The 25340-nt window shown below is 48.0% G+C and overlaps 6 protein-coding genes and 1 non-coding gene across 7 annotated transcripts; 3 read left to right on the top strand and 4 right to left on the bottom strand.

The window, feature by feature from the left end:
* Positions 1-287: 287 nt before the first annotated feature.
* Positions 288-1529, top strand: AO090120000387 (uncharacterized protein; the record flags this gene model as incomplete). Its single annotated transcript, XM_001824052.1, has 2 exons — positions 288-481; positions 539-1529. The coding sequence occupies 2 exons, from the start codon at positions 288-290 to the stop codon at positions 1527-1529; spliced, it is 1185 nt and encodes a 394-aa protein (XP_001824104.1).
* Positions 1530-2009: 480 nt separating this feature from the next.
* AO090120000388 (putative CorA family metal ion transporter) lies at positions 2010-3761 on the bottom strand (the record flags this gene model as incomplete). Its single annotated transcript, XM_023237716.1, has 1 exon — positions 2010-3761. One exon carries the CDS (start codon positions 3759-3761, stop codon positions 2010-2012), a length of 1752 nt encoding a protein of 583 aa, XP_023092516.1.
* Positions 3762-4899: 1138 nt separating this feature from the next.
* On the top strand, positions 4900-10613 carry AO090120000390 (DNA-directed DNA polymerase gamma MIP1; the record flags this gene model as incomplete). The annotated part of the gene is made up of 3 exons (XM_023237717.1): positions 4900-5062; positions 6547-9407; positions 10584-10613. The coding sequence occupies 3 exons, from the start codon at positions 4900-4902 to the stop codon at positions 10611-10613; spliced, it is 3054 nt and encodes a 1017-aa protein (XP_023092517.1).
* Positions 10614-10820: 207 nt separating this feature from the next.
* On the bottom strand, positions 10821-11468 carry AO090120000391 (uncharacterized protein; the record flags this gene model as incomplete). The annotated part of the gene is made up of 1 exon (XM_023237718.1): positions 10821-11468. One exon carries the CDS (start codon positions 11466-11468, stop codon positions 10821-10823), a length of 648 nt encoding a protein of 215 aa, XP_023092518.1.
* A 619-nt stretch (positions 11469-12087) lies between these two features.
* Positions 12088-13655, bottom strand: AO090120000392 (gluconeogenesis factor YvcK family protein; the record flags this gene model as incomplete). The annotated part of the gene is made up of 2 exons (XM_001824056.3): positions 12088-13403; positions 13454-13655. The coding sequence occupies 2 exons, from the start codon at positions 13653-13655 to the stop codon at positions 12088-12090; spliced, it is 1518 nt and encodes a 505-aa protein (XP_001824108.1).
* Positions 13656-14157: 502 nt separating this feature from the next.
* On the top strand, positions 14158-14231 carry AO090120t00008. Its single transcript has one exon. It is a non-coding gene; the product is annotated as a tRNA-Ile (tRNA).
* A 349-nt stretch (positions 14232-14580) lies between these two features.
* On the bottom strand, positions 14581-23772 carry atmA (DNA-binding protein kinase TEL1; the record flags this gene model as incomplete). The annotated part of the gene is made up of 7 exons (XM_023237719.1): positions 14581-14600; positions 14664-15621; positions 15685-17209; positions 17277-21735; positions 21797-22137; positions 22192-23587; positions 23694-23772. The coding sequence occupies 7 exons, from the start codon at positions 23770-23772 to the stop codon at positions 14581-14583; spliced, it is 8778 nt and encodes a 2925-aa protein (XP_023092519.1).
* Positions 23773-25340: the final 1568 nt, after the last annotated feature.

A 25340-nucleotide genomic window follows, 5' to 3' on the forward strand; every position in this document is an offset into this window, starting at 1 on the left:
GCGCCGGAGATACGCGAACTCACGGGCCGACGTCATTTTTTGCTGGTCCCAAAAGGGCAAAATTGTCAATCCCTCAGCATATCTTCTATCTCGGGTTAGGGAAATGTATGTGCTATTACCTCTTATCCTTCTATTGTCATTTTAGCTAATTGTTTGACGCAGCTCCACCTTGAATCAGGTACGGCGTACCCGCAATGCTATTTCATCCTCTCTCCGGGGTTTTCTAGTTCGACCGCAAAATAGCCACCGCCACTACAAAAGAGACCCTTCAACTTCCTCCCATCACCATGTCACCACTCAAAGAAATGCTCCAGCCCACACGCGGCGCAAGCCGCCAAATAAACCGTCTCTCCTTAGGCTGCCGACAAATTCAAACATCCCAAAGGAGACACTTCAGCCACTCCAGACCAACCGCAAGTCCAGCAACAGCCGCAGTAAACGAAATCCAAGCAGCACAAAAATACTGCTCTGATCTCCTCATGTACGGCTCAATCCAATCTCATACTTTAAAACAAACATCTATCTAACACCTACGCAGTAAATATGACCGCCCCTCCTACACCCTCCACACATTCATCCCACGGCACGCCCAACAATTCTACCTCGCCCTCCGCGCCCTAAACGTCTCCCTCTCGATGATCCCAGAAACAACAAGCTCCCACACAATCGGCCTCATGCGCCTCCAATTCTGGCGCGAATCAATCGCAAAGATCCTCGCCGGCACTCCGCCTAAAGAACCCATCGCCATCCTCCTCTCCTCCGCTATCGCAGACCTCCACGAGCGAACCAACGGCCGCGCCCGGATCAGCAAAGGCTGGTTAACACGGCTCATCAGCGCCCGTGAACGCGGTCTAACGAATGATCCGTATCCCGATATTGCGGCGCTGGAGTCCTACGCTGAGAATACGTATTCCACGCTCATGTATCTCACGCTCTCGGCGTTGCCCATGGCCTCTGTTACGGCGGATCATGTCGCATCGCATGTAGGGAAGGCGGCGGGGATTGTGGCTGTTTTGCGGGGGCTGCCATTGGTTGCGTTTCCTGCGGCGCGCGCGGCAGGTCAGCAGGGTGGTCAACAGGCTGGTGGCGCGGCGAGGCAGGGGGCTGTGATGCTTCCGTTGGATGTTATGGCGCAGGCGGGGGTGAAAGAAGAAGAGGTTTTCAGGCTTGGGGCTGAGGCGCCTGGGCTGCGGGATGCGGTCTTTACAGTTGCAACGCGGGCGAGTGATCATTTGATTACTGTTCAGCAGATGTTGAGTAACCTGCGTGCTGGGCAGGATGTGGGGCATGACTTTGAGCATGAGGGGGAGGAGGGGCATGAGTATGAGGTCTTGGGTGAGCAGCGGCAGGAGTCGCCGTTGGATGAGGTTAACCGTGCATTCGGTGTCTTCATGCCTGCGGTGGGTACACGTCTGTGGCTGGATAGGCTGCAGAGTGTCGATTTTGATATCTTTAGGCCTGAGCTTCTTCGCTCGGATTGGAAACTGCCCTGGAAAGCCTACATGGCTTATAAGCGGAAGAGTTTGTAGTATAATGTATGATACTGATCCAAGTGTACTATATAAGATTATGTATATCTAACATGTCCATCCCGGCTCTAATTATGTACTCTGTTTTATACGATATTTCGATAGAACGATTGCTGCTCGGTAGTTTTCATCTTCTTTTGATGGCGTTTCGCTTTCGTCTCTTCCTCGAGCTGGTGATGAGGCGTTTCTGGGCAAGCCGCGCCGTCCAGCGTACGATCTTGTCGCGCCTAGAGTCTGCAGTTAGCACGATTTCAGTCAACTAGTGGTTTGGACTATTACATTAAGAATACGGTAATGGCGAATACAAAGGGACACGCGATCTGCCAAAAGTATCTAAAAAGATCGATGATTAGTATGCCGCGGCCATTCACTGTTAGATATTTAACCACATACGCATCACTGTGCTTAATGCCATCGAAACTTTCGAAGTTCATACCGAAATAGCCCTAGCTGGCTGTCAACAACATTTACAGTTTAATGCTAAATGCAAGGTGAGTACGAACCGACAAGAAAGTGAGAGGGAGAAAGAAGCAAGACACGAGTGTCAGTTGCTTCATACTCTCGTTCTGATATGCACCTAGTTGTGAATAATACAGTCAGCCATGCGAGGTGTGATGAGAATATGAGGCAATGCATACCAATGGTGTTGAAGATAAGATCGATCATGTTGTCAGCAGCCCGTCTCATCTGGTCATATCCTTCGACTATTGTGATGCAGTGGTCGAGCGCATCGCCCAAATACGTATGACACATGGTACTGATGGATACGCTAGAGCCACCTACACTTTTGAGATTCGGAGTAGCGGTTCCTATATATGGTGCTGGGTCTGAGGAGTTCGAGGGCCCAAAGTAACCCTTCAGTACACCTATTCCGGGGGTATTGATAGGTTCAGAGCGATGATCTCGAAGCGCGTTGATGATAGTTACGATAGGTTGCATCGAATTTCGAAGGATTGAAATCTCAGATGTTAGAATATAGAGGTCCTTGGACTGATCGATATCAGGATCAGTCAAGACGTCAAGTTCCAAGTCGCCAATGGCATCTTGGTAAGCTGTGGTCACAGGGATTGCAAGGTCAATGATAGCATCCAGGATCGCTTGCACGAGCATGCTGGCATCACACGATTGACGCAATATAGTCTCAGGAGAAGTCAACCGTTTCACAATAGGCGATTCGATGTCGTCGGCGCTTGTCTCGAAAAAGGAGGTCACGGTGTTATCCGCGTGTAAGAATATCGATACCTGCTCCAGAGCAACTGATAGTCCCTTCGCTGCTAGCACAGCATGTCGCTCCATGAATTCGATGCGGTCTTCGTTTGGTCCCCCTCGGTACCGCTGCATGCTGCGAGCCGTTCGCCCAGCATTTGAGGCATTGTCGAACATAGTTTGTGATTCAGCTTTTTTCATGGAAGGACGAATATTTGCCCCTAAGTTGGGTTCATTACTTGGGTCTCTTTTTCGTGATTTCAGTCTGAAAAGGTCTTTCAATGCCTCCGTAATGAGACTCAGGGTAGTTGCTCGCTTCAGAGACACACTCTTGCTGCTTGTTGTTGAGCCCCTTCGGTCATTTTCCCATTGACCGTGCTCAGACTCTTCGTCCGAGTCACTGCTAGTCTCTTCATAGATTCGGACTAATTTCTGCAACGTGAGCACAATATATGCATGGTCCGAATACCAGTCGACTTTAGTACGATTTGTCGTGTTGATCAAGTCCTCAATGGCAAGTCTGTGTATGCCTTTCTGATTTCCCAGCGCTCGAATTACATCCCAGCTGAGACCATTGACATTAATCCATCTGCATTGCACCCAGGGCTCCCTCTCCCTCGCAAGAAATTGCTCCAAGGTGTCGTTGTCCAGCTCATATTGCCGCATTTCATGCTGGGAGAAGTCCACAACAATAATCTCACACCTTGTAAATAGGTCGCTTGGTACAGCAGTTGCCCAGTCCGCATTATAAGGCGGGAGCGGCTTGGTGGGGTCTATGCCGGGCTCCGTGCCAGGGTGCCAATTGGGGTCATGAGTGACATTGTCAGGATGGTATGAGCGCGCCGTATTTGACCTCCGCGCACGATTCCTAACTGTGTCATTTGATGGTCCTTTGGTAACCGTGGGGAATGACTCAAGGCCAGCTGGCTCCGCATTGGTTGGTGAAGTTTGGGGATGCGCCTCAATATCATGAGAACCGGATGGCAGCTCCGTGGTTTCTGTGCGTTCAAGTGAGACCCTACTCATCTTGACGAAAGGGGCATGTGTACTTCAGCTAGGAGGAAAGAAATGAAAGAAGTAAAAAACAACGGCGGGAACATCAACGCGAAAGCGTAAATAGCCAGTCGCTGCAAGGAGAGTCGCACGTCTCTTTCAGATACGGAAGGAGCAGATAATGGATTGAAGGACAGAATGCACGGCCAATGACCCTAATTTCGTATACATAAGATCAACATCAAGCAAGTATGAGCGCCCTATCAGTATGTTGAATTGCGCGCAGGGTGAGGGGAAGTCATGGTGAGGTGGATATTATGACGTTTGCAAAAGGAGTTAGCAGTTAATAGTTAAATCGTCCACTAAGAACTGCGAAGTTTTCAAGGCATGAACCGCAGGAGTATAGAAACCACTTGACCCGCGCCTACTCCCCGCTCTCAGTTTATAATGAAGGAATTTCAGGCAATTTCCGGAACATCTAAGCTTTCCGTGAAGTGTGGTTAAGCTTGGGGTTCATGTTCTTCCATCAAAGGAAATTTAATGCTTTTTTAGTCTCGCTGCGGGTGCCATTAAATCCATTCTTGGCATAACCTAAATTTGTCCCTAGACCCTGGGAATTCCCCGCGGTTTATCAAAATCCTTCCATAAAGCATTGGCCGAGGACAAGACTTTATTATCATTCTAGGTAGGGATTAAAAGAGAGAGAGAGAGAGAGAGAGAGAGAGAGAGAGAGAGAGAGAGAAAGAGTCAACTATATGAAATAAATATCTCCCTACAAGCCTCAACTCGAATACCAGATCTGTAGGGTCGAATCATTTTTAAGGTTAGATTTCGGCGCTGTGGCCCGTGGCTATACGAACAGTTGTGGTTGGAGGGATTTCCACTAGGGTCTCTATTTTATTCAGATGAAAAGAGGAGAAAAAAATACCAATGTCGCTTGTGCCCTCATAATTCATTATTGCCCCATGCAAGATATGCTGATAGGACAATCCTCGTCTGATCATTAAGTGCGTCGCGCAAGGCAGACGAACTATCAACTATGTCCCAGCCTAGTGTCACTTCGTCTCATTTGGGAGCTATAACGAATGATGTTCTCCGAATGCGAATGTCATCGTCGTCGATCACTAACAGCTGAGCTTGATATACGAGGAAGTTTCCAAGAAGGTGCCATATGGCAACGTCCCGGTTTGCGGGACTGGCTACGAATGGAGATAAAATCTCGATGTGGCCAAGACTGTCGTCAGTCAAGAGGCCTTCGGAATACGAGAAAGGACTCCTGATCACTGAGGCAATACACCATGCTCAACAACCACGTGTAGAATATGCGTTCAACAGTTCGCGCATCAATGTCAGTGCGATGTCCTTCGGCATCATCCACATGACAAAGAGCTAGCGTGCGGAAATTATCCACTACTCGGCACAGTTGTATTCCTCTTTTTCGTGACAAGTTTGAGTTGTAAAGGTACAAGATTCCTTTTGGAGCCTGGCGCGTCGTTCCGGGCAAGGGGTTTTCTGCACACGGGGCAAGTTCCTCGAGGACCTTTTGAAGAGGTATCTGCTCTTTGTTCTTCGCTGAATTTCAATGTGTCGATGATGCACTTGTGGCAAAAGAGGTGCCCTATTTACACCAGTCAACACAAGGTATCTCCTATGGTCAAGTATGATACTTACCGCATATTGTGCTAGTGGCATCCTCCGGTGTATCCATACATACAGGGCACTTATATGAGTTTAATATTGATTGCCCCTTCTCCGGCTCAACAGATTCTTGGGCCCTAACAGCGTCCTCCCGTTGCTTCGCTAGCACCTTCGCTAATGCTGAGGGACCCTCCACCTCTGTTAAATCAATAGATTCGATGTCATCGTCGTGGTGATCCAATGCAGATTGAGCACTCCTAGTTGCTACATTAGAGCTACTCAAACGGCGACGTTTTCGTCCCTCGCCTTGGGTTTCTGAAGACTCAGCAGGGTCGGAGGGCCGTCGGCGACGGGGGTGGGACGCTTGTATTGTATGGGAGCTAGAAGGCAACGGGCCCCGGGTCGAAGAGCTTCGATTCATGGTTCTCAGAGGGGTTTCTTAAGGCGACAAAACAGAATACGGGGTCGAAGTATCGCGAATATTAGCTTTCTGCGGCTCGGGAAGTATCGTAATTGTTAGATACAGCCCTGTGGGGATAAATAACCAGCCGATGTGTAGAATTAGATTCGACGAATATATTCTTAGACCTGCGATGCGAATGAGGCATATGTCAGGTGCAGGTGAGATGAGCTGTCTTAGGAATAAGCACTGATAGTGGCGACGATCTGCAGCCGGGGTTTAGTTATCGGCGGTGTTGATTATCAATCACCTGATGATAACTAGCAATTGAACCCCCTATCCTGGCAGGCGGTGAAGCTGATACGGAATATAGTATATTCCGTCCGCGTATCATCATGACGGAGATACCGCGATAGGAAAGAATGTACAAATCCTTGGGAAAGCCAAAAAGAGGAAGCCCCTTCGCATCAGTTTCGCGCAGCACCGGCTGCGAGCATCAGCGCATCAAGCCATGGGCTTATTTACATCGATCTTCTACACGACCTAAGATGCTTTGGAGTCATACCTGCGCTCCCTATTCTAGGGCTGTTATACGCTCATGCTCGCAAAAATTGCGCTCGCCACTCATCCCCAGGCCACGGCCATTATCACTAGTGCGGTATTACTTTTCGCAGGTACCTACGCAGGAAGATGACGTAAAACCTAGGCAGGGATCTCTTTCAGGTACATTCGCATTGTTCCACGATCTATGACCGATAAGCGCAGATGCTGATTTCGCAGTTCCCGCCACGGCTAGATTCAATGAGATCGGAGTCCAACAATTGAGCGACCATGTATTCTCACAAGTTTTTCCAGTCAAATCAGAACCTCCAAATCCAGAATTGGTTGCGTTGTCGAAAGAACATCTCTCGAGACATGACCTGCTCGGCAAATCTCAAGATGCCACGGAACCGGTAGCGTTCGATATGCCTCCCCTCCAGGGGCAGACGTTAGATGAGCATTTCTTCAAGTTAGGCATGGATGCGTCTGAGCCTTATATTACCTACGCTAAAGACTATATCAAAGTCAACTCTCCGAGCATTCCGCGCAAGTGGATCAAACGCAGTGGTTGGACGAAATATCATAGCGATGGCTCTTGGGAGGCCGTAGACGCCCCGAATGAGTCAATGTTAACTTTCGATACGGAGGTTATGTGGAAAGAGCATTCCTTTGCTGTAATGGCTTGTGCTGTCAGCCCTACAGCCTGGTATGCCTGGCTGTCGCCGTGGCTGCTGGGGGAGTCGGACAACCATATTCAGCTCATACCATTGGGAGACATATCACAGCCACGAATTGTCGTGGGCCACAACATTGGCTATGATCGCGCCCGTGTCTTGGAAGAGTATGATATGAAACAGACGCGTAATTTCTTTCTTGATACAATGTCGCTGCATGTAGCTGTGAATGGAATGTGCTCCCAACAAAGACCTACTTGGATGCGCCACAAGAAAAATAGGGATTTGAGGGACAAGATTGCGAATGAGAATAATTCTGTCGAGCTTGCAGCTCTTCTTGAAAGCAAAATGCTCAGCGATGAGGAAGAGGAACTATGGGTAGGCAGGAGCTCTGTGAACTCCCTCCGCGACGTTGCCAAATTTCATTGTGATGTCACGATCGACAAGGCGCAAAGAGATGATTTTGGTGAACTTTCAAGAGAGGGGATCCTAGAGAAACTGGATGAGCTACTGGATTACTGTGCTGCAGATGTTGCCATCACCCATCGCGTTTACAAGAAGGTTTTCCCAAATTTCCTCGAAGTCTGTCCCCACCCGGTCAGTTTTGGGGCTCTCAGGCATCTTTCTTCGGTTATTTTACCAGTCAATCAAACCTGGAAGGACTACCTTACCAATGCCGAGGCAACCTACCACCAACGACTTGATGACGTGCAAAGAAAATTAGTTGAATTATGTGATGAAGCTCTGAAGGTCAAGGACCAACCGGATGTGTATATGGATGATCCCTGGTTACGACAGCTGGACTGGTCTGGCCAGGAGATTAAAATGGCCAAAGGGAAAAAGAAAGGAGATCCTCCTCGACCAGCTGCGAGGCAGAAAAAGCCGGGCATGCCAAAATGGTACAAAGATCTCTTTGCCACAAACACGTCCGATATTAATCTTACTGTGCGAAGTCGGACAGCCCCTATATTACTCAAGCTATCATGGGATGGGTATCCATTAACTTGGTCTGATAAATACGGCTGGACGTTCAAGGTTCCACGTGATCAGGTCAAGAAATTTGAGAACCAGCCTGTAGTGCTATGCGATATGACGGAAGAGAAAATCGCGGAATTACGGGACGACAGAAGACATGTCTACTTCAAGCTTCCACACAAGGATGGACCTCAGGCCCGGTGTGTTAATCCGCTAGCCAAGGGATACATGCAGTATTTCGAACGTGGAACTCTCTCTTCGCAATATGCGCTTGCCAAGGAAGCTTTAGAGATGAATGCTTCTTGCTCGTATTGGATCAGCGCTCGGGACCGAATCATGGGGCAGATGGTTGTCTACAAGGACGAGGTGCAAAAATCTGCGTCGAATAATGCAGAGAGCAGGACAGGATTTATCCTGCCTCAGGTGATACCAATGGGTACTATCACGCGACGAGCTGTGGAAAACACATGGCTCACTGCAAGCAACGCCAAGGAAAATCGCGTTGGCTCTGAACTTAAAGCCATGATCAAGGCGCCACCCGGCTATGTCTTTGTTGGTGCAGATGTTGACTCACAGGAGCTCTGGATCGCGAGTCTCATCGGCGATGCTCAATTTCAAATTCACGGTGGCAATGCGATCGGCTTCATGACTTTAGAAGGATCCAAGGCAGCAGGAACCGATATGCATTCGCGCACTGCCAAAATTCTAGGAATTTCGCGCAACGATGCCAAGGTTTTCAACTATGGCCGAATTTACGGGGCTGGCGTAAAATTTGCTGCTTCACTGTTGCGTCAGTTCAACCCTTCCATGTCAGAAAAGCAAACCCAGGAAGTTGCGACCAAGCTGTATCAAGAGACAAAGGGTGCACGTACGACACGCCGCATCTTAAGTGATAGTCCCTTTTGGCGCGGAGGCACGGAATCTTTTGTCTTCAACAAGCTAGAGGAGTTCGCTGATCAAGAGAGACCAAGAACGCCTACATTGGGTGCCGGCATCACTGAGGCGTTAATGCGGCGTTTTATCAACCGAGGCAGCTTCATGACATCGCGGATCAACTGGGCAATTCAGTCATCTGGTGTCGATTATCTTCACCTCCTCATTATCGCCATGGACTATCTTATCCGGCGCTTCAACATTGCTGCTCGTCTAGCTATCACTGTTCACGATGAAATCAGGTATCTCGTCAAAGATGAGGACAAATATCGTGCTGCTTTGGCTCTACAGGTAGCTAATGTTTGGACTCGTGCCATGTTCTCGCAGCAAGTTGGCATCAATGATCTTCCGCAGTCTTGCGCCTACTTCTCTGCAGTTGACATTGATCATGTCCTTCGGAAAGAAGTAGACATGGATTGCGTTACCCCTTCACATCCTCACAAGATCCCACACGGTGAAAGTCTAGATATCGTTCAACTTCTGGAGAAGAATGAGGCTGCTTGTCTAGACCCTTCCATAGTCCCGAACTCCCCTCCCTCTCCTCAGGACTATACGTACATACCACGAGAGTCCGTGATGTCCACTCTCCAGTCCACGAATAACCCTGCGTTTATCAGAGCCCAGATCACAAAGGATGATAAAGAACTTCGGGAAATCATCAAAGAAGTTACGAAAGCTAAATCCGCTCCCGGGCCGTCATCAAACGCACGTTCTCAAAGCGATCGCGCCAAGTCTGCCAATTCCTATACAGCACAGCCCCAGAAGGCCATTTTAGTCGACGTCGGGTCAGGTCTTTACAGTGACTTTCAAGATCTTCCCCCGGGGAGCAGGCATCCCCAGGTCAACTTGAACCGACAAACTTGGAAATCCCGGCCATCTGCTCGGGCATAAATGCTTTGGTTTGACAATCTTGTCAACCACTTCCCTCTTTTCCTTATTTTATGTATATATAACTTGATCTATGGGGATCTGGACATGGTGTATGCTTGTTCTATTGTTATCTCTTCTCTACTTTCTTGTATTCCTAGTTAGACCTGGTTGGGGAAGCATTGGGTGGCGTCTCGTCTGGCAGTTTCGGGTGGCACGAAGTATCCATGTCGCATTATGTGTTGTCTACGACAGGCATGTTGATTGTGATGTTATAATACTGTATATAATATGCTGACATACATACTTGATTTTTTACACAGCTCCAAGGCTTTCTCTTTCCGTTTTGGTGCTCACTGTAGCGGGGAATTGCGGTCATCTTCAATCTGCCCCCACCAGAGATGCATAAGTTCAAACGGAATATCTTCCCTGGTCACTACACCGGCCGCGCTACTCATATCCACGGTAAGCTTATCGGAGATCTTTCACCGATTAGAATTATTCTCTAACTTTCAACCTCCCAGTAGTGGTCACTCACACCGCCAACGAGACAAGAATCCTCCCAAACGGTACCATCGCGGGGATATACAATAGCCGCTCCTCGCACGTCGAGCAGATCTTCTTCGACCAGGACCTTTAACGCACCCTACAAAACGAACACTCAGGAACTGACTAAGAACTCTGCGGATAGCATTCTCGAGACTGAGGCTGACACGACCGACCCCTTCGTGGAATATGTATACCTTGGGAAAGATGCCACAGATGGAATCTTTGCTTGGATCTCTATCAGGGTCAACGCTGCATGAGATGGTTTCGATTCGCCTGAAGGATACTGGACTGAGGAAGGGGGTGAGGTGAATGACAACTTCAGTATGAATATGGCCGGCAAGAGCCACATCGGAGCTATGTCGTCGCCTGCAAGTGCTGCGGCGTCTACCTCTGCATATAGTTACAGATGATCTGATACGCTTTCGTATGGTTGAAATGGCTGTTATTTGCTATATATAAGGAGAATGCCACTGCACGTAAAGCATTCCTGTCCAGTAATGCCAAAATATGCCAGTTCTAATTCCGACGATGGGCCAAGGCCGTCCATTCAAGATACATGATAAGCCCCACGATGTTATTCACCACATCTTCTAGCTGAAGATCAAAGTCCAAGAGTGTTGATGTCAGGGTGGAACAGATCTGGCCTGTTACATGTCGAACAGCCTTACTGGCAAGCGTGTTGCTGGGAGCACTGATGGGAATAAAATCTTCTTGACATCTTTCCACAGTAGACGTAATGTTGTAATAGTCGCCGTAGTCTATAAAAGGAGCCAAGAGCTCCTCCATACTCAGCCGGAGCCTATGCATAGTCGAGAATTTACCCCCTGCAATGTCCTGCAACGCGCTCGAGTACTGACTGATGATCTTGTCTGTGATGGCTTTCCAGTCAAAGGCATGTCGAGAAGGTTCCCGAGTCAAGATCATATTTTTAACATCTCTCCTGATTGGCTCCAACTCTTCAGTTGCGATGTGGCTCAAACATGGAAGTTTGGATGCACCGGGAAACAAGTCAAGTCCATATTCGTAGGCAGTCACAAAGTGGTCAAAATCGATCGTGACCTCGCCAACAGCAAGGCCATCGTATCGTGAATTATACTTTGATTTTCTGGGTGGCTTTACATTCCCATTTTTTCTCTTTGCCCTTTGATGATCGAACACCATCATCCTGCAGCTTGGTCCGTAGAACTTGAGTCAACTCAAGGTCTCTCTCAAAATAGCACAGGATAATCTCCTGCACCTCCTGCGTCCGCAGGAATCCATCAACTCGACCTTCCCACTCCGTATCCGCCAATTGACATCCCAGAATTGCACGTTCAAAGTCGACCTGGGTATTATCGGGTGCCATTGGCACCCGGCCGATGCTGTCATTGAAGAGAATCCGGTCTTGCATATCTCTAGTTCCCTTCATCCTGTGCATACCCGACATCCCGTCAAAGTAGAGTAGTCGAAGGTCTTTTGCAGCGACGTAAGTGTGTAACTATCCGGGCTCTGCGTCTGAAGAATAGTCACCACCATAAGTATGGCCGCCTAAGAGCAATTGATATAGTACTATGCCCTTATAGAAGCGGTGGCATCCAGAAGAGAAAAGTTCCAGTAACTGTAGAAAATCAGGTTTGTATAGCAACAATAAGATACATATTATCAAGACAGTTATAGACTGTGGCAGTTTCTCCGCTCCAAACACTGCCAAAGAAAGAAGCAAACCAAACTTGACCTATGAAAACCAGAAGCCCACCACATCTATTGCGCCATAAAAGTACCCAGATATCAAGTGAAGATCTACTTATCTTTTCCTCCCAGGATCTAACGTATTCCTTCGGCTTAAACCATTCTTCTCCCCACCCCGAAGCATCGCATCACCCTTTTTCCCAAGCACCACCTCAAGAGCCTGGACCAAAGCCGTGGCATCATACTTCATTCCAATAGGCATTTCAACACCACCCGCACCCGTAGTAGCGATCTTCCTCCCGTAAAGACGAAGCGTTTCGATACCCATCTCCGCGAGCCGATCACGGTCCACCTGTGGCGTCCCGGGACCCTCCAGATGAAGAATATGCGTAACATAAGACGAATAAGGAAGACCTAAACTTGGGATCGACCTATGAGCACCAGAATTCGAGGAAGAAAGAGTCATCCGACCACGACTTTCCTCCCCAGCGCGAGTAATCGCCTCGACAAAATTAACCGCCGTGAAAGGTTCAGACGGGGGTCCGGTTTCGCGATCTAGGGACCCGTTCAAGATGAGAATCTTATGACGAGCAGGACTTGTCACGATAGCCTGTCCGACGCCGCGGAGGATCAGAGATGGGATGAGAGACGTGTAAAGGGAGCCGATACTGTAGATAATGGCCTGCGAGTCGCGGATGGCTTCGAGAACGCGTGGATTGGCTGGTGGACGGATTTCCTGGCCGTAGGGGTTTATATACCAGATGCGGGTGATGCGGGAGGGGAGATCCTCGTTTTCGGCTTTGGAGAACTTGATGTTTTTGTTGCGGAGGGTTGGGAGGGAGCCCGGGGGGTGGTCATCTTCGTAGGAGAGGGTGTCTGAGGTGTCTGTGTCTGTGAAGTCGTCGGCGCCGTCTGCGAGTAGTAGACTTGGGCGTCTGGGGCGCGGTTGGAGCGCCGTTGCTTCGCTGGGGTGGGAGATGCTGTTTTGGCCGACGATTACGGAGCCATTTGCCAGGGAGGCGGAGATGTGGTGCGAGAAGTTGGAGTTGATGGCTGGGATTACGCGGACGGTGTCTGATGGCACACCGCAGATGCTACCCAGGAGGTAGATGGCGCTTTCGAAGCTGCCGCTGAATAGGCGGGCGCCGGTTAGGAAGAGATTGCCTACGCTGGCGGAGGTGAAGTCGAAGGTTGATGATGGGGGACGGGCACGCTTTAGGATCTCCAGGTTGAGAAGGTTGAAGAACGAGCGGATGAGTTCTTTCTTTGCTGGCGTAATGGCATGCCAGATGTTCGATGTGCCATCTACGATGGAGAGCCATTCTGCGTGGGCGGTGGCTGCGTCCGCTGACAATCGATGGTTGAATAGTGTCTTTATGGCACCCCGTTCGGAATTCGGGGGCGACTCCGGAATCAGACGGACCAGTCTACCTGTACTTCTTCGTTAGAGGAGTGAATGGCAAGAGTGGGTGTGTGCTTACTTCTCACATCGCCAATACCTGGACCGCCAAAGATGCGGATCAGCTCCGATGAGGAACCTCCGTTGTCACTGATGGGAATGATATAGCTTAGTGGACAGTTCTTAGTGTCGCGAACTTCTTCAAATACTTCGACTAGATTATTGGCAGCGCTTCCTCCCGAAAAGACTGCAATACCTCTGTTAGGGGTGGGGGTGGTCGACATGTTTGAGAGCCTTGGCAGGGACGATCAAACGGTGAAATGCAGGAACTAGAGAAGTGTAGATACAAACTCCTCTCTAGGAAGCAGGCACGGTCACTTATAAACCTGAGGTCTGGACGTTATATCTATTTTCATATTTTAAGGCCACGGATTCTATAAATACCATTTCGTAACCTAGCAAGATGTCATTAGCCAAGACTCCGTAGGGTTTTTAGTTCCTTGATTGATCATGGACAAAGGAAAAGAAATCAAGACATGCCTGGATTGAAAGCGTTGGAACTATATAATTGACTGGTCAGGGGCACGTGGCCATGAATGCTAAGGCAGGGGCTACAGTGGAGAAGAAGTAAGGACCAGTGAGACATCTGTCAGTGATGTAGCATCTGAAAACGGGCACTGATAATGGAGCCGAGTCCATGATAGAATACCATACTCTTTAACATGTAACGTAGAATGGCAGTTTTGTGCTTATGTTTACAGGTAGAATGCCCTTAGTTAATAACTGGGTCCTGTAGCTCAGTCGGTTAGAGCGTGGTGCTAATAACGCCAAGGTCGCGAGTTCGACCCTCGTCGGGATCATTTCTTTTAAACAAGAATTGTATTTGTTCTATGCTCTGATACCATGTATCTTTCTTTTCTTTTTTCTTTTTATTCTTTCTTCTGATTCTTTTTTCAATTAAAAAGGGACATAGTCATATTAGTACTTTACTTGTCTCTTCTTGAAGCAGTTCTATCTGTGAAGGTATGTCACTTTTCCTTGCTGAAGTGAAATGTCTGATAGAGGCAAGAGAGATATATATATACATTTCTTACTGCAAACAACACATAACAAAATACAGCATCAACTCTAAACCCCATAAACCCGATATACCGTTCATCCGTAAGAAGTCAACAACCTACAGCCGCACTATGTATCTATATAACTGCATTAAGCATAGGCAGCCCAACCTATAAAGGTGAACATTAGCATCTCAGTAAAACTCCTCTAGGTAACGTTTTTATGGAACATACCGCAATAAAGAACGGCGAGGTTCTTTTCATCGGTTGCTTGCTGGATCAGCTCATTTACAGTCGCCGTGACACTCAATGTTTTGCCCAACTTCTTTGCCACGACCGTCAACGCACGATCTGCCTCACTTGGCTCATTGCTTGGCCGTTGGTCGGCAGCACCGGGTAGCATGGGTGGTCCGCCCCCAGCTTCAGAGGCATCCTGCATCTTCTTCATCCTCAAAGGGGACACGGTCCAGCTGTACAGCGGATCGTAACGAAGCACATCAAGGATGGTCATGATACTATAGGACTCTCGCCGTAAGGTTTCAAGCGTGAACTCGCAACAGCGGCGGAAGACACCCTCGGTCTTGGTAACTCCCATCCCATCGACAAGGTCTCGTGTCAAACGGAATGGAACGACTTCGGGAACCGGTAGCACTCGGCCTTGTTCGAATGCAACGCCCAAGTCGATATGCACCACTTCGCCCGTCCTCTCGTCCAGCAAGATATTATGGCCATGGCGATCGCCGAGGCCGAGAACATGGCCTAATATTGAGATTGCAGCTGTGCTTCGAGTATATGAAAGCCTCTTACTAAACCAGTCGTCTGGGTTATTGAACTTTTCCATGAAGAAGTATTTCATGACAGGGTGGAAGTGTTCAGTAACCTGTCGGTATGTCCTAACGCGTTGCTCAAATGATCTTGTCTGAACATCGCTGATGTGCTTGCGGCAAACGTTTGGTTTCATATCTTTCGGATAGTATTTTTGATGCGCAGGCATCAGATAATCATGCAAGGGGATAGTGTGTGGCACGAATTCGATTATTCCCGCATTCGACGTAAGAGGCAAAACCTTATATGTGCGAATCCCTAGGTTTCGCTGTCGAGTAGCCTGATGGTCCTTAAGAAGATTGCTAACCTGTTCAAACACTTGTTCCATGATAGCGTCCTGCCGCAAATCATCATTTCCTCCTTTGAACTTCCGGTATTGTTAGCCAAACATTCGCTCCATACGCTATACAAATCGATGTTTGGTGCTTACCAGCTGCTTGTATCGTAAACCATTACTTGCAAAAGCGGAGACGATCTTTGGTGCACTGACGCCGGACGCGATAGTGAATTCGGGGTGATACTTAACAAGCTTCGGTACATCACGATAATCGCAATCAACCCTGATTTCGATGTTCATTGTGGGTGGTGGTAGTTTCTGTGTTGCGGCATCTTGTTCGAGACGTCCACCCGTTTGGAGTTTCCGCAGCGGAACCCTTGCGCCGCTCTTCAATTTCTCATCTGGCCTGTCAATGGCAAATCGTACATAATTGATATTGGTGTTGTGAACAGCGACCCATGTCGGCCCGATACGCTTGTCGTTCTTTAGGCCTTCAACTAATCGTCCGGCTGCTCGATTGCGTGACAACGCCGTTTCATCCTTTCCTCCCTTGGACTTGCTGCTCGCAAATATTTGATACATACCATGGAATGGGTGTTCAACGCAAATGCGAGTAATCAGAGAGAAGAGCATTTTTTGGAACTCATCAGGCACATCTAACAGGCGCGAGGTTAATTGATTCATCAAGGGGGCAAACTTTCGGCTTGGAACTTGACCGAGATGCTTGGAAACGGCTGCATTTGCGATATCACTGTCGGACTTGTCAAGCCACAACGCACAGAAACGGAGTACATCATTATTGTAAGTTTCGCTCTCTCTCAGACAAAGGAGATAGTTTTCGAGACATTGCTGTAGGAAGGCTTCCCGACTTCGTCGTAGGCGTTGATATTCGCGGTCATCAAGATCAAACCACTGTTTTGTCCTTCCTCGATGAAATTTGAGAGCCTCCCTCTCCCTTCCCTCCGCAGCCTTCATCATATCCTCCAATGCTCGCACTTCCTTTTCCTTACGGTTACGCAATTGCTCAACTCGCGTGAAATCTTCCAAACCATCAGGGTTCTGTAATTGTTGGTCGCAAAATGTGGCAAACCCATGATAAACTCTCCCGGCTTCTTCACCCCCGGAGCGACCTTTAAGCTCCTTGACTGCGGTTAATAAGTAATCTTGGATGATGGTCTCTGGTTTCTCGAGACGTGCCTCAGCGACATGGTGGCCCTTGCAAGAAGTTGAATTAGTCCGGAACGAGCAGGGTTTCGTACGCAGGGAATCAATGTGGAGAGAGCTTACCAAAGTCACAAGAAGTTCGGCACGGCTGATTGGTACCGCCTGTTTATGTAGGTCATTTTGATCCTTGAGTTGATGAAGCATCCGAATTGATGCAGTCATTTCACCTTGGTCCCACAGAACATTAGCCAGATCGAACTTGGCGGCCCCTTCGATGTTGATCCCTAGTGCAGAGCATTGGTGGGCGAGCTTAGAGAGGTAAACGGCCGATTTCAGCGAGGCTTGTTGGATGCCCTGGGTTCTTGTGATATGAAGTGATTGCCGGATGGCTTTGACCTCCAGAAGCTGTGCGTCATGATCGCTTATATTGGTCGAAGATCTTAAATACGACTTTCGGTTGATTGATGAAAAGAGGGCTTCGTGTGAGTTTAGTATCTCCCCGATCTCATGAACACTGACTGAGTTAGACGTAGCTTAAGTGGATACTGATCCTTTTTTTTGCAGGGGCATATATCCCATACCTGGTGGTCTTCAGCCAAGAATCCCTGGCAGCGATTTTCTGCCATTCATGATCGATTTCTTCCGTTGATCTCGCGTCCAAAACATCACTGACTTCAGTGATAACTCCCAGAACCCTCATCGCAGTTCGCAAAGACATGGCAGATCGACTGGCGCTCGTAAGCGACTCCAAAGTTGTCAAGAGACACTCGTTGATAGACTTAGAGGCCTCAGCCAGGCTCCCTGATGTGTTGAGGCTTTGGAAAGCCCGGAAGACGGTCGCAGGGGGTGAAGGATTCAAGGGCGAGACGGGTATATCCCATTGTCGTAAATTTGTTGCGGCTTGCAGCATGCTGTCAAATGAACTTGATGTGTCCACAAAGCCCCCACCAGATGCTGAGAATATGGAATTAGCAATTCCCTGTAGATTTGTCGAGTTGAGTGCCTTAAGGACGCCATAGGCGTTTTGATCCGCTGACATCTGTATCTCACTATCATACTGTGCACTTTGGAAGAGTAGATTCTTAAAACCCGAGCTTTCATGTTGGAGCCTTTCCATAACTGAGTCCAGGGAGGGGCTTTGTTGAATGCCGTAGAAGAAATCAGGGTCATCTATGTCCTTGAATATGTCATGCAACATGTCCGGGGGAGCTTCGTATTTAGCCAGCGAGGAACGGCGAGAGCCAAAGATTACACGAGACGCATGTATCTCAAGGAAGATGAGTGCTGTCTTTGGCAAACGGCACCTACTGGCAGCCAACGATGCTTCTGCGAAGTCTATCTCCAGCCACTCATCACGTTCTACTATTGTCGCCTCATTCGGTTTCGGCTGATTTCGAAGATATAGAATGCAGTCGATTGCAAGTCGTGCATGTGAGATAGTAGTGTCATGAACATCACACAAAGCTTGTTTGAAAATTTGGGAAACCTTCTGTCGGATATTTGCTTCTCCTTTAAGTTCTGCAAGCAGAACATCATGAAGCATGTATGGTAGGATTCGGACAGCTAATTCAGGGATAACATAGATAATGTGGCTTAATGACCCAATCACAGGATCTTCGGCTGCAGATTTTGACAAGAACAACGCAATACCGCGAGCCCATTGAGATAAAGAATTGCTTGTCTGCCAATTTACTTTGGCGTCGTCTCTTTCTGTCTCTGGAGCAAGTGTCGGTATGGGCGGGCACTGATAGGGGTCCCAAGTGAAAGCTTTCATCAAGTATAGAGGTACGACACCGGCGCATTGTTCAAAATCCGGATACCTGGCAAGATTACTTATGATGAGTTGCAATGTTCGTTCAACGAGTCCCACCTCCAGATGGCTGTTATTTTGTAGCATGTTGCATAATTCTTGAAGTATGCTGGCTTTAGAATAACAGTGGACCTCTAAGCGCAAGTCGGATAGTTGAGATTTGAAAAGAGACAGATCTTGCTCCCTGAGAAGGGCGTCGCAGACTTTGCCCGTAGTAGCAAAAGCACGTCCAATAACTTTCGCAGCCCACAATCTGTATCCAGATCCGGTGTTGAAACTCTGTAGAGTTTGGTAGATGGCCACGATGTTAGCAGTTGCGTCCCTGTCAGACTCATTCAATTTGTGATAGTTTCCAAGCGGCTCCTCGGAGTCCGCACAGAGCAGTGCTATGACATGATCGGAGACAGTCTTGCTCAAAAGGCTTCTTTCAGAGCTCCGATCATCAAGGATTTCCAGGATCACATCACGCTCGTTAGAGTCATCAGAATGCGACTCAACAGTGGAGGTAGCTTGTGAAGACTTTACCACCCGACGAAATGATTCCTGTGTTTCTGCGTCCAAGGAGGACTCGTAAGTATTTATGTACTCCCCAAACCACTGAAGAAACCTTTCAATATTCGCTGTTACTATTTTTGATTGACCTTGTTGGGCTGTATCCACCGGGGGGGACGCCAAAAACTTTTTCAAGGACAGCAATGTGGAGACCGCAACCCCAGCCATGAGTCCGGGAGTCTCTGCTAGATAAGGCTGACCAGCTTCTAAGAGATACCAGAAGATTCCTAATGCATCTTCTGAGCAATATATATCAACTAGGAATGGTAGCATGGCGTGTAGTGTCATCTCAAATGGATAGTCTCTGAGCATAACAGATCCGGCCACGCAAAGTAGTACCCTAATCTTCCGGATTACAGAACAGGCGTGGAAGGAACCAAGCGCGGGGTGAATTGATTCCAAGAGAGTTCGGCAAACATAAGAAGCTAGCGTCGGCGTCCAAATTGTCTCGAGTTCATATCCGCTGCGCTTACAGAGGAACTCTAACTCATCAATGAGATAGCGGGCCCTGAAGGAGGGTTGCTGATTCGCAGGGAGAACGATTTTTGAAGCACTCTTACCGAGGATGCACCTTAGACCATCGAGGGCATCGTGGAATTTCGCACGTTTGGAGAGGGCTCTTTCAACCTGTTCATATTGATCAAGCGACCCAAAGAAAGCTGCTATTGTCTGTGGGAATTGCTGATCAATCAATTCCATGAATTGTTCAGTCCCCAGTATCTTTTTCAGCCGGGTTTCAACACCTTTAGGCTGGCTACCTTGCCCAGGGGGGGTGCTGATATCTCGAGCGATGCTATAGGCCTCCGCTTTGTAGAAAGATGTGGCTAAAAGGTCAACGAAAGGCTTTCCCATGTACTTCGACATCTCTATCTCCTCGTCCTCCCGCGCACGCATGATAATTTGACCAACAAGTTCGTCTTGCACATCGCCTAACATGTCTTTGATGCTCGCATAACTAAAGATACTGAAAGGCATGGCTGTAATTGATTCCTGCTCAGTCCAGGTATAGAGGATCTGAGAAGAAAATAGCCGAAAGAGCTCTTTTGCATCTTTTAGTCCAAGCTTATTGGCGACATCACATATGCACTTCTCAGCATACTGAAGTGAGTGAGGTACATGTGCCGGGGTTTCGAACATATGGTAAATGCTTCTGCGGAGTAAGGTATGCCATCGTGAGGCTAATTGACCTAATATGAACAAACGGAGGGCGATGCCTTCTACCCAATCAGACTCTTTGGGGAGGTGTCTAAGCACGTCGTTGAATATGGCATCATGATCGTTTAATGAATAATGGCCAAACAGCCGAGGAATCAGATTCCCAACGTCAAATTTAACTGGGATGCTGCCCTTCTCTAAAATCTTCAGAAGGCTTGTTCTGGGGGATGTGTTGGATTCACCGCTAGAGTATGAGGCGTTGGTATTGATGACATCCACGAGGAGTTCACTGAACACAACGAGAACTGAAGGCGATGCCATGTCTTTTGCCAATAATACGTCTCTGAACCATGTATAGATATCCGATGCCGAGCCACTGAGACTATCGGCTTCCGAGCTGACCCATGCTTTGACAAAGCTATGCATCATATGAATACAAAGAAGGTGAGAGGCTTCACAGCGCTCCAATTCATAAGTCTGTAGGCACTTTTCAGCTAGGTCTTCAAGGATATCGAGCAACGAAGTCCGGTCCATTCCAGAAATAGCGCGGTAGACATAAGGTAAAGAGTTGCTCGCGGCTAAGATATCAACTTCGTCTAAATCGATTAAGTACTCAACCAGAGCCCTGCTGGAATGTTGATCATGGTTGCGTAAGAATGCGTTGGTTTTCTGTAAGACAGAGAGCTGAATGGTAATACACCGCTGGAAGGAGGAAAACTCCTGAAATAAGGGTAGCGCTTCTCTATTGGACTTGACGATCGAGGTGACTTCCGCCAGCCTATCTTTTGAATTGAATAGAGTATCGTCCAAATCCATAGGCTCGTCGTTATGGAGGGCCAGATTATCTCTCTGGCTTCTTCGATAGGCTTCTAAAAGGCTCACTAATGGAATGACAAGCCTGAGCAAAGCCTTTGAGATGGTTGACTCAGGATTGTACGAGAACTGTTCAGGATTAAGAAAAGGCGACAATACCACCAGACAACCTTGAATGAATTCAAGTTCGTGAGAGGCCAAAAAGGTGCATATGATTTCCCAGAGACGCTCGCAATTCTGCTGTAAGTTATGAAATTTTGATGCAGATAGGTGCGGCAGACATTCCGTGTATAGAGCAACGAGGATACAGAAAGAGGTAACAATTTGCACGATTTCCACCGTTACATGGTGTGATTTATCTTCATATAATGACTGGAAGGCTTGCAAGAACATTTCAGATTTTACCTGTAGGAGATCCAGAACCATGTTGTCATTTGGATCTTGTCGTGGAAATGTCTCTAAATGGATAGTATCGTCAGTATCCCACATATCAAAATCCAATATTCCTCCGAGCTGAAATAGGTAATTCAGCAGTTGTTTGCTCCTGTGAAGGAAGTGCCAGCCTTTGGCAATGAGACTCGTTGCCCCCCTGAACTGAGGTTTGGGTGGGATATAGTGCCTATTAGTGCAGGCTAAAAGCAGGTTTAAAAGGTCCAAGGGCCGGGCGAATGCAGCAAGTTGAGCTAGCTGTGTTCGATCAGTTACCGTTCCTGGAGGATTATTAGCATACAATATCACTACCATATTGTGGAAGCCGCTATAGTAACACACCAATAACCCAAACCTCTCGAAGCCAGGCACAAATCTGTTTTGAGGCATTTGGAAGGGATCCTGGATTTACCCGCGCAGTCATTCGAGTTGTTGTGGCCCATAAAGTCAACGATGCATCTGACATGGTAGATGGGCCGTTTAGATTGACAGACGTAAGCATCGAGCTCGTGGCCTCCGCGACTATGGAATATTCCAGAAGGTTATACTCAAGAATGCTATTCATGAGAATACAAGATGCCCTAGAAGTAGCTTGGGAGGTTGAGGCACGACATGTGAGCTCCCAGGCCTGTTGCCAAATTGCCCTTAGTGAGGGCGAGTCTGCGTTAGGACTCCCAGCAAGGCTATAGAAAGCTTGGTCAGCCGAGGCCTGATAAAGATTGCCGAGTGAATTTTACCTTGCAATAGTTATCATTGTCCAGGATGCTAATATGCCATTTTCGTCGAGTATGTTTGGTAATAACCGCAAAAGCAGCGATGACTTCGAGTCAACGCTAGCATGGTGCCTGGGGATAAGCGGAATTAATTGCAGAGCGCAGACTCTTCTGGCACCTGAAGATGAAGCGCAATCACGGTGAATTTCATCCACCATCGATGTGAGACGTTGCCTTTTGTTCAACGTCTCAGTTGACGTACGCGGCGACGACGATCGCGCAGTTATCTCTTCTGACAGATCTACAAGGTTAGCTATAGCCCAGATCACAGTCCAATTGTGCTCTGATTTGCCAGATTCAAGGCGAGGCCATATCAGGATCTTATCCACCGCCGCCGAAGTTTTCTGATGGAAAACCAACTCATCAACCTGTAGGATATCCTTTTCTGGGCGCTTGATATACTCTTTGTACAGAGCACCCAAGAGGTCTTCGGTATAGCGGCTTAGCAGTTCCGATGGCTCCTGTCGAGTCGCTGCGGTCAAGAGAACAATGCAGAGCATGATGGTGACAAGCAGTTCATCTTTCAACCCTACGAGTTTGGTAGCCCACAGGTGACAAATTACGGGTATTAAGTCCAGCAGTATGCTTTGAACAAGCTCCGACTGGTCAGACAATACCCTCATAATGACCGAATTAATGCTATTGAATGCGCTTTGATGTCCACTTCCCGTAATATGCGACGACTTGACATAACCCACTAGCCCGTGAAGTATCTTTGCGGCGGGCTCTTGAACCGGAGCATTAACGCTTGCCGTTAGAAGCTGAATACAGACTACGGCTTCACTGATTGCACCCTTATCGCGTTTGGGTTTCTCTCTGGCAGTTAGTGTTGGCATCGATCTGGACGGTGTGGGGGTACCTCCAGTTCCCAGGAAGTCATCCAGGGTGGACCGAGAATCGCTCCCTGTATGCGAACGGTCATCTTCATAATCTTGGGTATTCATGATCTTTAGGCAAAAACCCATAAGTTTCTCCCATTCACTGGCTCCCAGATGTTCGACATGTGGAGGATAATTTAGCAATGCAGTCAAGCATTTTGTATAATCCACACCGAGAAGTTCAAACAGACTCCCTCCTGTGTCCTGCAAAGTTTCGGTTATATGATCAACAACCGCACGAACAGACTTGGCTCGCAAGTTATGCAAAAGGGCATCAACAGCTAATCGCAGAACAGATGCACATGTTGATAAGCGAGAAGCAGATGGGCCCTTGGAGTTTCCTCGATTATACAAGGATTTCTCTGACGAGATGAATCGGAACAGTGACTCAAAGATCTTATGACAGGCTTTGTCATTCAGGGAACTCCTAGATGATATGCACGGATCAATAACAAAGACAACTATCAATACAAAGAGCGATACTGATTTTCCACATACAGTCTTGAGTTTCGTTTATTTTGTTGGAGTATATGCTTCAAATCTTGTAGATGTTAGAAGAGTATGATAGATACTCTAAGTATGACCCACCAGCTAGACCTTCTGAACGCTCCCTTTGCTTCTCGGATGACAAAAGCACCAGAGTCCTATCCAGAGTGATTTCCGCCATTGAAATGATGCTGACAATGCGGAGTGGTACTTATACACATTTAACACTAATAAAGTCGAATGTTTGACAACCATGTTCACATGTAACCTTTTCTAGATTTCGAGAATTCCATTATGCAACAAAGAACATGGCTAAGCCCTTAAACCCGCATGAAACGTGGGCGTTATGGGGAAATTGCCTGGAAACTCCGGTGCGGCTGTTGAGAGACTCAAAGGAGCTTTGGTCTTGGCGCAAACAGAAGCTCCGCCGCTTTTACTTTTTCGGGTCGGAATTTTGATCGCGACCTCCGACCTTTTTTGGCCCGCAACAAACAGTTTATACTTCATATCCTCTTCCACAGCGCTTATCGCCGAGCTAGGGAAATTCTCTGATCATGGGGGACAGAGACACTCTAGCGGGCCTTCGTGGCTTGTACCAAGATCTCTCTTCCCTCACTGAGTCCTCCTTCGTGAACATCGACCGTCTCCGTGTTGAGTTGGAGGCTCACATCGATGATTTCAGGAAGCTCCTTGACAGGCCACCAAAAAACAATTCCAGTCGCCAAGCTGTTCTCTCAGGTAAGTGTTCATCTTATACGTGCCATGGGAAATAGCATCTTATGTTGGAGCCATATTAACGTTATTCCGAAACCACTTAGGAAAGATCACCGTCGATGATCTTGAATATTCCATCAACGAGGAGTTCCAACAAGGCGCGTTACAGTTGGCCGATGCGCTGGGTATCGATGAATTGGAGGCAGCACACCTGTTTCTTGGCGCACAGGATCATGCTCAGATGCTGGACAGAACACCTCTTATTGCTGCAATCATGCGGTTTCACGAGCGTCGACACTTCCTCCTCGAATCTCTGCGTCTTATCCTCCAAGAGTCCTTTGAGGTCGAGCGGGAAATGACTCAGGTACTAATGCAGGACATGATAGCCTTCGTTGTCGAGATAAAGAATGGCCCTCTACGAAACGCCTCACTGTTTGCGCGGAAATGCATGAAATCGATGGAAGATATTGAGAAGTGGCTTGTACTTGTTGCTGAACAAATCCAGAAAGCATCCATTGTTGGTCAAGCCGAAGACGCCGATATAATGGAGGCCATAGAGTATCAGCGCGCCAGCTTGCAGCAACAGCATGAGTCATTGGGCGCTATACTTTGCTACCTGTTCAAAGGCCCTTATACTAGCCCCGAGGATCTTCGACTGCTGCTTGTAAACCTTCGGAAATTGGACCGGTTTGATGGGCTACTTGTGCACTATATCCCTTCTATTATCGCTGCTTTCGTTCAACATGGTTCCCCGGAAAGTTCCAATTCATATAAAGAGGCCCGAAGCTTGCACACGGCTGTTACTTCGACCAAAGATGGCCAGTCCTGGGCCCTCCCAACTTTCCATTCTGCAATAATTGCTCTCTGGCTTGCGGTATATGGTGGATGGGATTTTGACGGACCGTCGTCCCCACTTCCCGGGGTCGATCTCGAGAAGGACGCAGAGGAGCGCACAAAGATGTTCATGACAGCGCTGGATGATGGAGGCCTGGACTTCATGCTGGCTGTCTGCTCTGGTGTGAACAACGAAGAATG

The sequence above is a fragment of the Aspergillus oryzae genome, chromosome 5, assembly GCF_000184455.2.
Source record: "Aspergillus oryzae RIB40 DNA, chromosome 5".
Classification (NCBI taxonomy): Eukaryota; Fungi; Ascomycota; class Eurotiomycetes; order Eurotiales; family Aspergillaceae; genus Aspergillus; species Aspergillus oryzae.